This window comes from Crocodylus porosus, unplaced genomic scaffold (assembly GCF_001723895.1).
Source record: "Crocodylus porosus isolate Cpor-Errol unplaced genomic scaffold, CroPor_comp1, whole genome shotgun sequence".
In the NCBI taxonomy this organism is placed as follows: domain Eukaryota; kingdom Metazoa; phylum Chordata; order Crocodylia; family Crocodylidae; genus Crocodylus; species Crocodylus porosus.
Genome location: NW_017728947.1, coordinates 16,615,655 through 16,627,884, shown reverse-complemented (window position 1 = coordinate 16,627,884; position 12,230 = coordinate 16,615,655). Strand labels below are relative to the sequence as shown.

Here is a 12,230-nt window from a genome sequence, read left to right as displayed (position 1 = left end):
GGAGCTGGGCAGGGCAGGGATCGGGGGGCTGGAGGAGCGAGTGGGGATGGTGGCGGTCCCGCCCATCATCCTCTCGTCCAGCCCCCTGACCTCTTACTCACCGGCCCTGGAGCCCTGGTGCTGAACATGCGGCCTGGCCAGATGCATGTTTGAGCACCAGGGTGAGGAGCCAACTATGGGGGCAAGAGGCACATGTGTACTCGTTTGGATGCGCCCCATGAGAGTTCTTTAGGCCCAGTACCCTCCAGCATATCTACTACTTCCCCAGTCTCCACGCTTGGTGTCAGCTGCAAACTTGCTGAGAGTTTACTCCATGCCATTTTCCAGGTCATTGATGAAGACATTGAACAAACTGGTCCCAGGACCAACCTCTGCAGCACTCCACTTGACACCAGCTGCCAACTAGACATCAAGCCATTGATTACTACTCTTTGAGCCTGATGCTCCAGCCAGTCTTCTATCCACGTTACAGTCCATTCAGTCACCCCATATTTCCTTAGCTTGTCTGCAAGAATCTTGTGGGAGGCCATATTAAAACCCTTGCTAAAATCAAGGTATATCACATCCATACATCTCCCCGCATCCACAGAGTAAGTCACTTCATCACAGAAGCAATCAGGTTGGTCAGGCATGACTTGACCCTAGTGAATTCATGCTGACTGTTCCTAATCACCTTTTTCTCCTCCAAGTGCTTAGAAATGGATTCCTTGAGGATCTGCTCCATGATTTTTTCAGGGACTGAGGTGAGGTTAATTGGTCTGTAGTTCCCTGGATCTTCCTTTTTCCCTTTCTTAAATATGGGCACTATTCCCTTTTCCAGTCATCTGGGACCTCTCCTGATAGCCATGCCTTTTCAAAGATGATGGCCAATGGCTCTGCAATCTCATCAGCCAGCTCTCTCAGCACCTTTGGGTGCATCTCATCCAGCCCCAGCTTGGACTTGTATAAGTCCAGCCTTTCTAAAGAGTCCCTAACCTGTTCTTGTGCCACTGTTGGCTGCTCACCTCCTCCCCAAACTGTGCTGACCATTATATTCTTCTAGGCTAAGTACAGACTTAAAAAAAGCCTGAATCAGTTCAATCTTTGCAGTTTAGTTTAACCTGTGTAGATTGAATTGATAAAAAAGTAAATAGGCATTGACTTTTGATACTGGAAATGCAGCCACATGCCTGCAGTGGCTAAGGGCAGGGACCAGGGGTTGCTAGAGTGAGCCATCCTTTCTGCAGTGGCCAGAAGGCTGGAGGGCAGCTGAACTGAGGGGCGGGTAGCCAGGCCCCAGCAGCCTATGTATGATTTTTGGAGGGGTTTAAATCCCCACCCTGGCCTTCATGGTTTCCAGCATGGGTGTGCCTGGAGGGGGAGGGGGGAAGCAGCTCTTGCCAGGCTTTTCCAGGTGTGGGGGGTGAGTGTGGTCAGACTCCAGTCCCCACCTGGCACTGAAGAGTCAAGCAGGGGCATTGGCAACATGTAGGGGGGGCTGGGGAGGCGCACCACTCAGCTTGGTGGTGCAGCTCCCCAGCCACTTGCCACCCCCTTCCCCCTCACTGACACTGCTGGCGGATTCTGCAGGCAGTCTCCAATTGCTGGTGGCATCTGCTGCGGGTGGTCGCCAAGCACCAGGTGGTGCTCGCCACCCCCCCATTTCACCACCAACACCGCTGTGGCCGCCCGTGAGATCTTCCCCACTCACCGCCACCACACCACTGACACCACTGCCGCTGCCTGTGGGCAGTTGCTGTGCCTCCCCAGCCTCCGGGGGCACGTGGCATTCATGAGCAGGAGCATAGCCAGACCAGAGCCCTGAGCCTGTGGTGAAGTGGGGAAATCACAAAGAAGTGGGACTGGCAGGGACCTCCAGAAGACCTCTAGTGTCTAGTCCAGACCCTGTCTGAGCCCTGGCCAGACCCTACTGTACGAGCACGATATAAAGAGCAGTGTTTGCTCACAGCACTCATGACTGAGGACACCTGCTGGGGGGCTCTGTACTGCTGAGGGGGAAAAAAGCCACCAAAAGCTTCATGCGGCTTGTTTTCCCCCCCTGCCCCACAGCAGGGCCCAGCACTGCACCCGTTCAGCCCTGAGTCCTGAGGCAGTGCTGGGCACAAGAGAGCTGGGAGCAATCTGGGCACACAGCTCCCACGGCTTCAGCCTGAGACATGGCAGATGAGGAGGAAGAGGGACCCTTTCCTGCCTGCTGCAGCAGCTACATGACAGCCCAGCCCATCCTGGGCATGGGGAACAGGGAGTAATCTGGGCACATAAATCCTGCAGCCTCAGCCTGAGCTGGAGCTGGTTGGGAAGGGTCCTGCTCTTGTGGCCTTGCCAGGCCCTTTCAGGCCTACCCTCAGCAGTGCCTGTAGGCTGGCCTGGCTCAGCCATGCAGCCCCAGCCCCAGGCGAGGCGGGTGGATAGCGAGGCTAGGCTGAGCCATGGGGAAAGGGCCCTTCCAAGCCAGCTGCAGCTTGGGCTGGGGCTGCAGGAGCTGTGTGCCTGAATTTCCCCTGGCTCCCTATGCCCAGGCCAGGCTGGGTTGTCCTGGAGTTGCTGCCATGGGCAGGGCTCTCCCCTTCCTTATCATCATCCACCGCTGGGCCAGTGAGGATTCTGTGTGGTGCTGTCTTGGGGCACAGGGCTCCAGGGGTGCAGCGCTGGGCACAGCTTTGGGACAGAGGAAAACTGGCTGCAGGAAGCCCTTGGTGGCTTTTCTCCCCAGCAGGTGTTTTTGGTTGTGGGCACTGTGAGCAAACCGTCCACTTTTTAGGTTGTGCTTGTATGGGAAGGTTTGGCTAGGGCTCAGGCAGGGTCTGGAATAGACATCTGGGGGTCCCTGCCAGCCCCAGTCTTCTGTGATTCCTCCCCCTTCTACCCCACTTCACCTCAGGCCCGGGGCTGGGGTCTGGCCATGCCACCGCTCTTCTGCTCAAGCAGCAAGTGGTGGGGAAGCTAGGCAGACCCTGGTTGGGGTCCCTCACTGATGGGAGATGGGAGGGAGGGGGGAATAACCCCCCTTTTCCCCTCAAGCAACCCATGTCTGGCCACCACCCCTGCTCCTGCCACTCGAATTGTGAGGATGGCACTCTAGAGCTTCAGAACTCTACAGATGCAACTTGGAAAGGCAGAGCAGCTGTCAATCATACAAAGCTAAGGCAGTTCAGTCAACTTATTCAGTAACTGATACTCCCACAAGCTATGATATTTCTTAGCTGAAGACTAAGTGGCACTAGAGGTGTGGAATTCTTTTAGACCTTTTGAAAATGTCAAAGAAAATCAAGAATACATTTCAGTCTGATCCATACAACTGAAAACCATATTCTAAGGGAAACCAACAGGTAAGGTATGAACAGAAGTAAGAGCCAGCTTTTGGGCTAGGTACAAACATTCAAAAAGCGCAAGGCGGAATCAGTCTAAGTTGGACAGTTTTCTGTAAGCAGTGTAGTTTAGATTGGTAACAAACAGAACAAACATTCGCCCTTTGGTGGGAGGGGCAAATTTTAGACCAGGTTCCGCCATTTTTAGATCCTCCTGTGTTTACCAAACTTCTGTTCGGTATGGGTATAGACCACTTTCCAATCACTTATACTGGTAAAAATGTAATGTCTATACCTGGCCTTGCAAAATAAGATTTGATCTCTTGCAAAATCATACTGCGGAAAGGATCAGTAAATCTAAATGCCACTGTAATTACTACTTTATTTTATTGAAGTAGCAGAATTGAAAGCAGTGGAGGCTCTGTGACTATCAGAGGGGGAACTGCTTTCTCCCTCAGGGGTGGGGGAACTACTTTTCAAAACTAAAATGAAAGTAACCCTTTTAAAACAGGAAGTATTTCTTAAATCTTTAAAAACACTTTTCATTTTTGCCCTAGGTAGGGCCTTGTCACGTGTTCACTTGCAACAGTTGCAAAGTGTTGGAATGTAGCGACCTATTAAAGTTAGTATATGCTAGCAGATGACCCTTGCTTTAAAATGAACAACTTTGCAATGCTTCAAAGTCACTTAACAGGTGCTTATACTGCTTGAACATGCACCAATTTGTTTTTAAACTGCATTTAATAAGTGTTAAGTTGAATGTATGACACTCCCTCAGACAATTCCTCCTTGTGGCTTTGGGGAAGAAAGTACCAAAATACCCCCAAAAGAGATTTCTTGCATATGACTTCTAGTTTGATTTAGAATCAAGAAGATTAAATTATTTTGGATTCCTATCTGAACATCTGCACCTTTTTAGGTTCTCGCACCCTTAGAATAAGAACTTTTTAGAAATTTGAAAAACCTGAAGATATATAAGACAAAGGTTAATATATTCATTTAAATCCCAGCATGTGAGGAGTTATCTAGAATAAACGGGGAGAAAAATTGGGCTTGCTACTTTTCCTGTATTATTCTCCAGTTTAAATGCAAAACCCTGAGAACACCAGTAATTCTCTTGACATTTAGTATTAAAATTTGTGGACTTTTTCATTTGTATTTTAACTGTGGGAAGTAGGGAAGTTTGGACCACTGTATATAGCTAGAGATGGAAAAAAAGAAGTCTTGGAGGAACTATATTTAATTAGTTTCAGTTCATAAACTCATAGAATTGCTTGAAAATCTTCAACAAAGTTGTTCTTATTGTCAGCTGCTTGCTCTAAATTTGAGGAAGACATTTCATTCTTATATAAAACAAAGAGATTGTATATTAGCTTAAATGAAAAATAAACTCATCACAACTGTGTAGCCACTCTAGAATAAATCAAAAATGTTAAAAGTACACTATGAATTTGTTATGAGGCATTATGATACTTTGCTACTAACTTGTTGTGTGACCTTCAGGGTCAATTCTCCTCTCTGAGCCTCTTTTTCTGCCTGTCCTTTGCTTGCTTTATCTCTTGTAAGTTTTCTGAGGCTCACACTGTCTTTTACTGTTTTTTTTTATAGTGACTACAAGCATGGGATGCTGAGTTTAGTGTGGGTCTAAGTGTTAACATATTATCCATAATAATTAGAACCTAGGTGAACTAAGAGCACGTATTTAAACATATTGGTCTGCTCCTGTATACCTTGTCCAGAAAGACCATGTGGAAGTGCATTCAAACCTTAAGCAAACTCATTTTAAAATGAATTGTAGCCTTGTACAGAAAAGCAAGTTTACTCTAGGGCAGTGGTCCACATCCTTTGCTGGCCCGTGAACAAGAGCATTGAACAAATAATACATAAATGCTGCTACTGCAGTCATCATCTTACATACTTGGTTGTCCCTGTTAGCATTAATTCTTAAATTCTTGTGGTTGCAAGCAATATTAGAGGGTCTCATGGGTAACACATGCCCTGGAAACCTAGGTTGGGGACCGCTGCATTAAGGCTTTAACTACTCTATTTGTGTTCAGAAAGTCATTCAGCAACAGTGCTAGGTTAGACAGGCTATTTTCTCAGTATTGCCTATAGTTGGACCCGAGAGGATGAGAAAACAGGGTGATCCCTAGCTAATTCCCATCATTGCTCTCATTGGCATGAAATTTCCTGAAACTGACAAAGTAGACAAAGCTGTGATAATCTAAGGCACTTACAACAGTTTACTTTTTTTTTAGGTGCAAAAACCTCACAATTCCTGACAGCCTTCCTGAGGTCAGCATTGTTTTCATATTTGTTAATGAAGCCTTGTCAGTGATTCTGCGCTCCATTCATTCTGCTATTGATCGGACTCCTCCCCACCTGCTCAAAGAAATTATTTTAGTTGATGACAACAGTAATAATGGTAAGGACTGTTTGTAGTGCACCCTTTTTTCATACATGCTAGCTTATGTTTAAGAAGTAAGGCATTTCTCTTCATACATTTTGGATCAGAGGTGCCCCAATAAGATTTCAAATCATGTATTTGGGAGATACTGTAGTACTTTTCTGTATCTTCTTTTGTAATTCCTTAGCATTGGTCTAGGACAGCGGCCCACAACCTTTGCTGGCCCATAGACATGTTTATCTTCAGGACTAGGTACAGACATTCAAAAAGCCTGAGGTAGAATCAATCTAAGTTATGTGGTTTTCTGTAGACCGGTAGCAAACCAGAACGCACATCCAGGGTGCTTCTCTGGATGGGGGTGGCAAATCTTAGACCAGATTCCACCATTTTTAAACCAGTCTGTGTGTGCTGAACTTCTGTTCTGTTATGGGTATAGACCAGTAAAAGTGTAATGTCTGTGCCTGGCCCAGATGTACACAAGAAGGTCAAGTTGAGAACAGAGACAGAATGGAACATTAGTCTCTGCTTTTAATCACATTAGTTAAAACAATGGAGTTGGGAAATTTGGAAAGGGTTTTGTTTTTTTTAATGTTTCTTACTACTCTGCTCTGCTGTCAGGCATGCCTACCTTCTCCTGCTTCCTTCTTATTCCTTATGCACTTCCAGTTTCAGCTGTATTCTCACTCACCCTCTATTCTGTATAAGGCCTCTCTTTTTCTTCTTCCTCTTCTGTTCTTGGCTGCTCTATCACAACTTGCTAATTTGTTTTTTTTCCCCCTTCTGACTGCCAATCTAAACCTTATTGTTTGTTGCTCACCTGGTTTATGTCTCCACATGGACATTTCTCCCTGCTGGTTGAGGAACAGGGCCTGTTAGTTTCTGCTGAGCTCAGTGCTTTGCTTAGATGATTTTCACTGGGACCACGCTGGGCATCACTTACAAGTTTTACCTGCTGGCACCATCACAAATGAAATTTTAAATTATCTTCGCGTGGGACACTGAGCATCCTGAAAGCTTTGGCTCTGCTGGGAGTTAATATTGAACTCATAAAATAAAAGTACAATCAAAATGTTTTCTGCTGAAGAGAAATGCTGAGCAAAGAGCTTTTCCTCTATCCCTACCCTCCTTACAAGTGTTACATGATTGGGTTGCTCCATGCAAGGACGTACTTCTGGTCATCACTGTGTCTCTTGTCTTCATAAAACAAAGAATTAGTGCAGTGATTTTCAACCAAGGGCACTGTGGCACCCTGAGGTGCCTTGAGATCCTTTCTTAAGTGCCATGGGGCATCACACAATGTTAGTACATTAGGTGTGCAAACATGATTCACAAGATAAACCCAGAGATTTCAGATAAGTATCAGTAATGTTAAAAACATTCTTACCTGTTGTGATCTTTATGAGTTCTTTGCAATGGAAGAATTGATCTATTATTTTTTTGTAGTTAAAAAATGAGTAAAAACTAGAGCTGGCATTTTCCAAGGGGTCTGATGAGTCTATTGAGGGGAACTTTGACTCTGTTGAGGTTGAGAGCCACTGACTTAGTGGAGTTCAAAGCAGATAAACTTCCCTCCTCAGATTGTAAGTCTCTTACCCCTCTTCTTTTTGTAAAGGAAAAAACTCAAATTGTAGTTCTGGAAAATATGCATGCAATGCAGCAGTTTGATTTAGGCTCTTTGTACTTCAGGTGTACAAGGATATGTGTGAATCTAATTCCAATCCCAGTGAATTATACTGCACTTGGTCAACTGAGCCTAACCAAGCTTTCTTAAAACCCCTACTCATGGAACAGTATGGGCAAGATGGCATGCAGGATTTATGTGGTGGTGTTCTTGATTTATAGCACAGTACAGGAGTGCAATGGAGTAGTAGAAATTCACATGTTAAAAAATAACAAAATGTGAGAGAACTAAATACATTTTGAAAAAAGTTGAATGATCCAGAAAATTCTTGTGAACTAGGGCTGGATCTTTGACTGTCATTATTATGGGTTGCTAGATATTTTCTATCACATGACTGTGGAGGCATTCTCATTCCCCTGTAATTATATTTTCTTTCCATCATTCTTTTCTTTTGAGGAGTCAAATGGAGGTAAAAAAAAAAAAAAAAGAAAAAACGTCAAGGGTATAGTTTGTCACTAGACCTGAAATCTGAAATATCTCTATGTGAAAGATTCAGGGACAAATTTCTATATTCTTAATAATGTGATGTCAAAAAGTACTTGGGAGTGTTGCTGATAGTGCTGTTTGGTAGTAGTTCTGTGGGATCAGAGGTCTGGATTTAGGGGTGTATCCAGGCTGTGGGTGAAGGGGTACAGCCAAACCCCCCTTCGTTGAGTGGTACATGCACAGTGAGTTCACCAGCTTGTCAGTGTGGCTGCTGCCACAGACCCAGTTGGCACAACTCTAGAGCCAGATGGTGAATGTCACTGCTGATGCTCATCCCTCCTTTTCCCCTGCTGCTAAATTTGGTAATGAGCAAGGGGATGAGGGGGGCAAATAGCAATGATGTCCACCATTGGTTTTGGAGGGTGTCAACGGAGCACAGGCAGCCACTCGACAAGCTGATGAGCCGAGGGATCTGATTGTGCATGAACTGCACAACCAAAGTGTGGTGTAGCTGCACTCATGTACCTTCCCCTGGATCTGCCCATGTCTGATTTTCAAAAGAACACCTGGCGAATCTCAGGTGTATCATGGAAGAAGTTAAGGATTTGGGACTAAGAGTGAAATGGGGAACTTAAGGTGTGATCCTGATCATACTGATGGGCAAAGCTATTCAGTATGGTAGCAAAGTCATGGTACCCTAGCTTGGAGAAGCAAAGGCTCAAGGGTGACTTGGTGGCAGCTTATAAGTATATAAACAGTGTGCATCAGGAACTGGGAGATGGTCTGTTCACCAGGGCACACCAAGGGAAGACAAGGTCTAATCGTCACAAACTGCTGGAAGACCGTTTTAGAGTGGACACGATGAAAAACTTCTATACTATCTGAGTCTCCAGAGTCTGGAATAGATTACACCGCATACAGAAAACCACATAACTTGGATTGATTCTACCTCAGGTTTTTTGAATGTCTGTACCTAATCCTGAAATCAAACATGTCTATGGGCCAGCAAAGGTAGCCTATTTACCCTGTCTTGTATTTACACTGATTATGCACTTTTTATACTTGCATGTTTGGTAGTTTGTAAGCAAACCTGCAGACAGAGATTATGTTTCTTTAATGCATATTGGTGATGCCCCAAGCAACAAAATTTTCACTCTCATTCTGATTCTCAGAGCATTCCCAAACTTTGGAGATGATGGGATTTTTGGAAGCTCTACCATGTAAGTTTGCTCAGTGCTGGTCATCATATGGCCATTCACTGCATATCAGGAATAGTTTTGGTGTACTCTACCATTGTCACCATCAGTGAAATATAGGACTTTTTTTTCCAGCCTGATGACAATGAACTGAAGACAGTAAAGTATGTCCAACTATTTGTCGGGCTTGCATAACCTTCATGAGGTTTAGCAGAGCCAGCATCAGACTCCAGAGGCTCCAGGCAGAGGTTAGAGATGTAGATTCCTTTCCTTCCACATCCACACACAGGACTCAGGCTCATGGGGCCCTTGGCAATTGCCCCACGTAGCAATATAAGTTATAATTTAGAAACACTCCCTATTTTAAAAGAATTGGGAATTGGGAGATGGTCCCTCAGTTAGGTGCTCTCTGTTAGTTAGAGACACAAGGGACCGCAGAGGTTTGTCTGCTGCTCTGCAGTAAAAGGTTGTTTTTCAGTTCTTCTCATTCATGCATGGCAGGTTTATTGAACCCAATGATCATTACACTTTGATTGTGTGCCCCAAAACCCAGCTTTATCTGTGAGTCCTGCCAATGTGCGCCTAGCTGACTCAAGGGAGCCGATGTCCCTCCTATACGTTGTCTGAGAGGACTTTGCAGAAAACGTTACAGCCCAAGAAAGAAGAAACTTATTAAGGCAAAGGGGTTGCCTGATTTTGCCCATCCTGTAAAATATCTGGGTTCCTGGCCACACACAGAAGCATGGAGATTAGGAGAGGATATAAGTAAGTCTGTGGCATGGTGTAAAGTATAAACATCTTCCTTATACAGAGCCCCATGGGCTCTTGGAAGATTTCCAAGCTATGCAGTTTTTTGTAAGTGCTGTCCCATTACCAGAATTTCTTGCCTGCAGCATCAGGCCATATTGTCCAGCATCTGTTCCTGTTATGTGAATAAGGAAGTTTATTTTACAAAGGTTCTACATTATTAGTTTAAATGCTATAACATTCATTTTAAATATATATATTTTATAGTATCTTAATCTTATGTTTAGCTAAAGCTGTCCTGGATAAACTTCACTCTTTTTTTGTGTTTGTATCTATGGTGTTCATTTGACTGAACATTGCTGTCAGTAAGGTGTAAGTCATTTGCTCTGGATTTCCTTGCAAAGTTCCCTGAGGGGGGAAAGCCTGCTTTCACAGTCAGAAGCTTTTCCTTGAGGAGAGGCACCAGACATGTTTTATTCTGACTATGGACTTGCCCATTTGGACAGACCTCTCCAAATTCTAGTAAACAATACCTGCTTATGTTCAAGACTTCTGGGAAATGTCAGGTCTCCAGAACTGAATGTCAGAGCTTTCACTGATGAAGCAGCTGTAGTTTTGCAGAAACCAGGGCTGGAGACATCACAGCAATGGAAGTGACATTTGAATAAAATAGAGAGACCACAGAGAGTGTACAGGCTCTCTACAGAGAGTGTAAATAAATTACCGGGGTTTTTTGAGTCTTCTCTGCTGTTTGGATTCATCTAAACAAAGGATTGAAATCAGTACAGTTTGCACTATTGAGGATTTGCCTCCTAGGATATTCTTTAGGATTATGATGTTAAAAGTAACATTAATTCTGCCCTTTCTTTTTATTCTGGGCCAAATCCTGGCTGTATTAAGTCAAAGGTAAAACTCTCATTGATTTCATTATACCAGCTGAAGTTGGCCTTTTAATGACTATCAGGAAAGCAACCTTGTTAACTGTAAAAAAGTAACAGAGGAATTGTATCATTTTTTACTCCATTAGGATAATTTCAGAAGCACTATGTAAGATTATTCCAACACATTTATGCATTCATTCAACTTCTGTACATTCATCTTGAGCAACATAAGCTACAGTGTTTTATTTCATGCACTTCAGGGTATGTCAAGCAAATTATCTATGACTTTTACTAAACCTCAGTGTAGTTTTTCAAGTTCCCAATTATGTTTCAGAAGACCTCAATTAATCTCTTTGTGAAGCCTTTTTTAAACAAATTTTTGAAGTTAGCAAACTGTGAAAATGCCACAGACTGCCATTTAAAAGCAGAAAATAGATTTAGCAGATCCCCAAACTCTGATCCTTTGGTTTAATAAAATAGTTTGCATTGTTTATGTAAGCATTTCATGTGTCAACTTTTCCTAGTGGAATTCTTAATATGCATAGTATTGAAACATGAAAAGTTTCATCCGTTGTGCTGTCAGGTAAATCTTTGTTAAAATTTTACTTTAATTAAACTCACCAAGAGGCAACATAGCTATCGTTTAAAGGGAAAAAAAAGAGAATGTAAGTCGAGAACCAACTAAGCCTTGATGATTATAGAAATTGTACCAGTTTTGATCTCTGTGGGCAAATATACAGAGCAGTGATTTTCAACCCAGGTGCCTCTTTAAGGGTGTCATGGGGTCCAGCCCCTGTGTGAGGAGGAAACTGCTCTTCTCCCCTGTATCAGGGGACCTCTACCCCCTGTTACTTATGGTGAAATTACATGCTACACTTAGACCATACTAAATCTAAGGAATGTTAAGTGATGTTAAAGTTAGAACAGATGGTGCGCAGTTGCACATTAAATGTAAATACTATTTCTTGCCTACACAGCTCTGACTTGCCACCAGAGATCTGGCAAGCAGAGGTGTGGCTAGGAGCTCTATCTCTATTCCTTTTACGGTTGGATGAGGGCTGGGAGCAATGCATCCTGGGATGCTGGAAAACTGAAAATTGCTTATTTTATCTCTAGAGCGTACTGAATTTTCCCTGACATGTGCTAGGTAGCCTGGCCCAAAACTAACTCTTATCAGAAGTGGAGTAACTTTGAGAAGCTCAGGGCTTTGTTCCATATTACACTTTGAGCTGTTCAAATGTTGATCAGTGTTAGTGCAAGCTTGAATTTGGACCAGTCACACCTTAAGACTAAAAATCTTCTCTGACACCTATCTGCACAGCTGTGATGTGCCACTAGAGCAGGAGCAGGCACTTATTTTGGGTGGAGGGCCACTTAACAAGGTTTGGTGAGCTTTCAAGGGCCACATGGGTAGCACTGTCCCTTAACAGTTGCCCCATCTCCTGGTCGCCATCTTGGGACCGGAAGTCACAGCCCCAATCCCTGACCTTTGTCCCTGGAAGTTCCTCCTCTTGTCCCCCCAGAAATACTCATAGTTTAATAGTTTCTAGGGTCGGAAGGGACCTGAGCAGATCATCTAGTCCG

The 12,230-nt window shown here is 44.1% G+C and overlaps 1 protein-coding gene across 3 annotated transcripts in view; it reads left to right on the top strand.

Moving 5' to 3' along the window:
* The window catches only part of GALNT18 (polypeptide N-acetylgalactosaminyltransferase 18), a 540,998-nt gene that overhangs the window by 322,232 nt on the left and 206,536 nt on the right, over window positions 1-12,230 (top strand). For all 3 annotated transcript variants that reach the window (XM_019551623.1, XM_019551624.1, XM_019551625.1), the window contains one exon: window positions 5,567-5,733. In XM_019551623.1, the coding sequence (XP_019407168.1) occupies window positions 5,567-5,733 (167 nt within the window). The remainder of the gene's footprint in view (window positions 1-5,566; window positions 5,734-12,230) is intronic.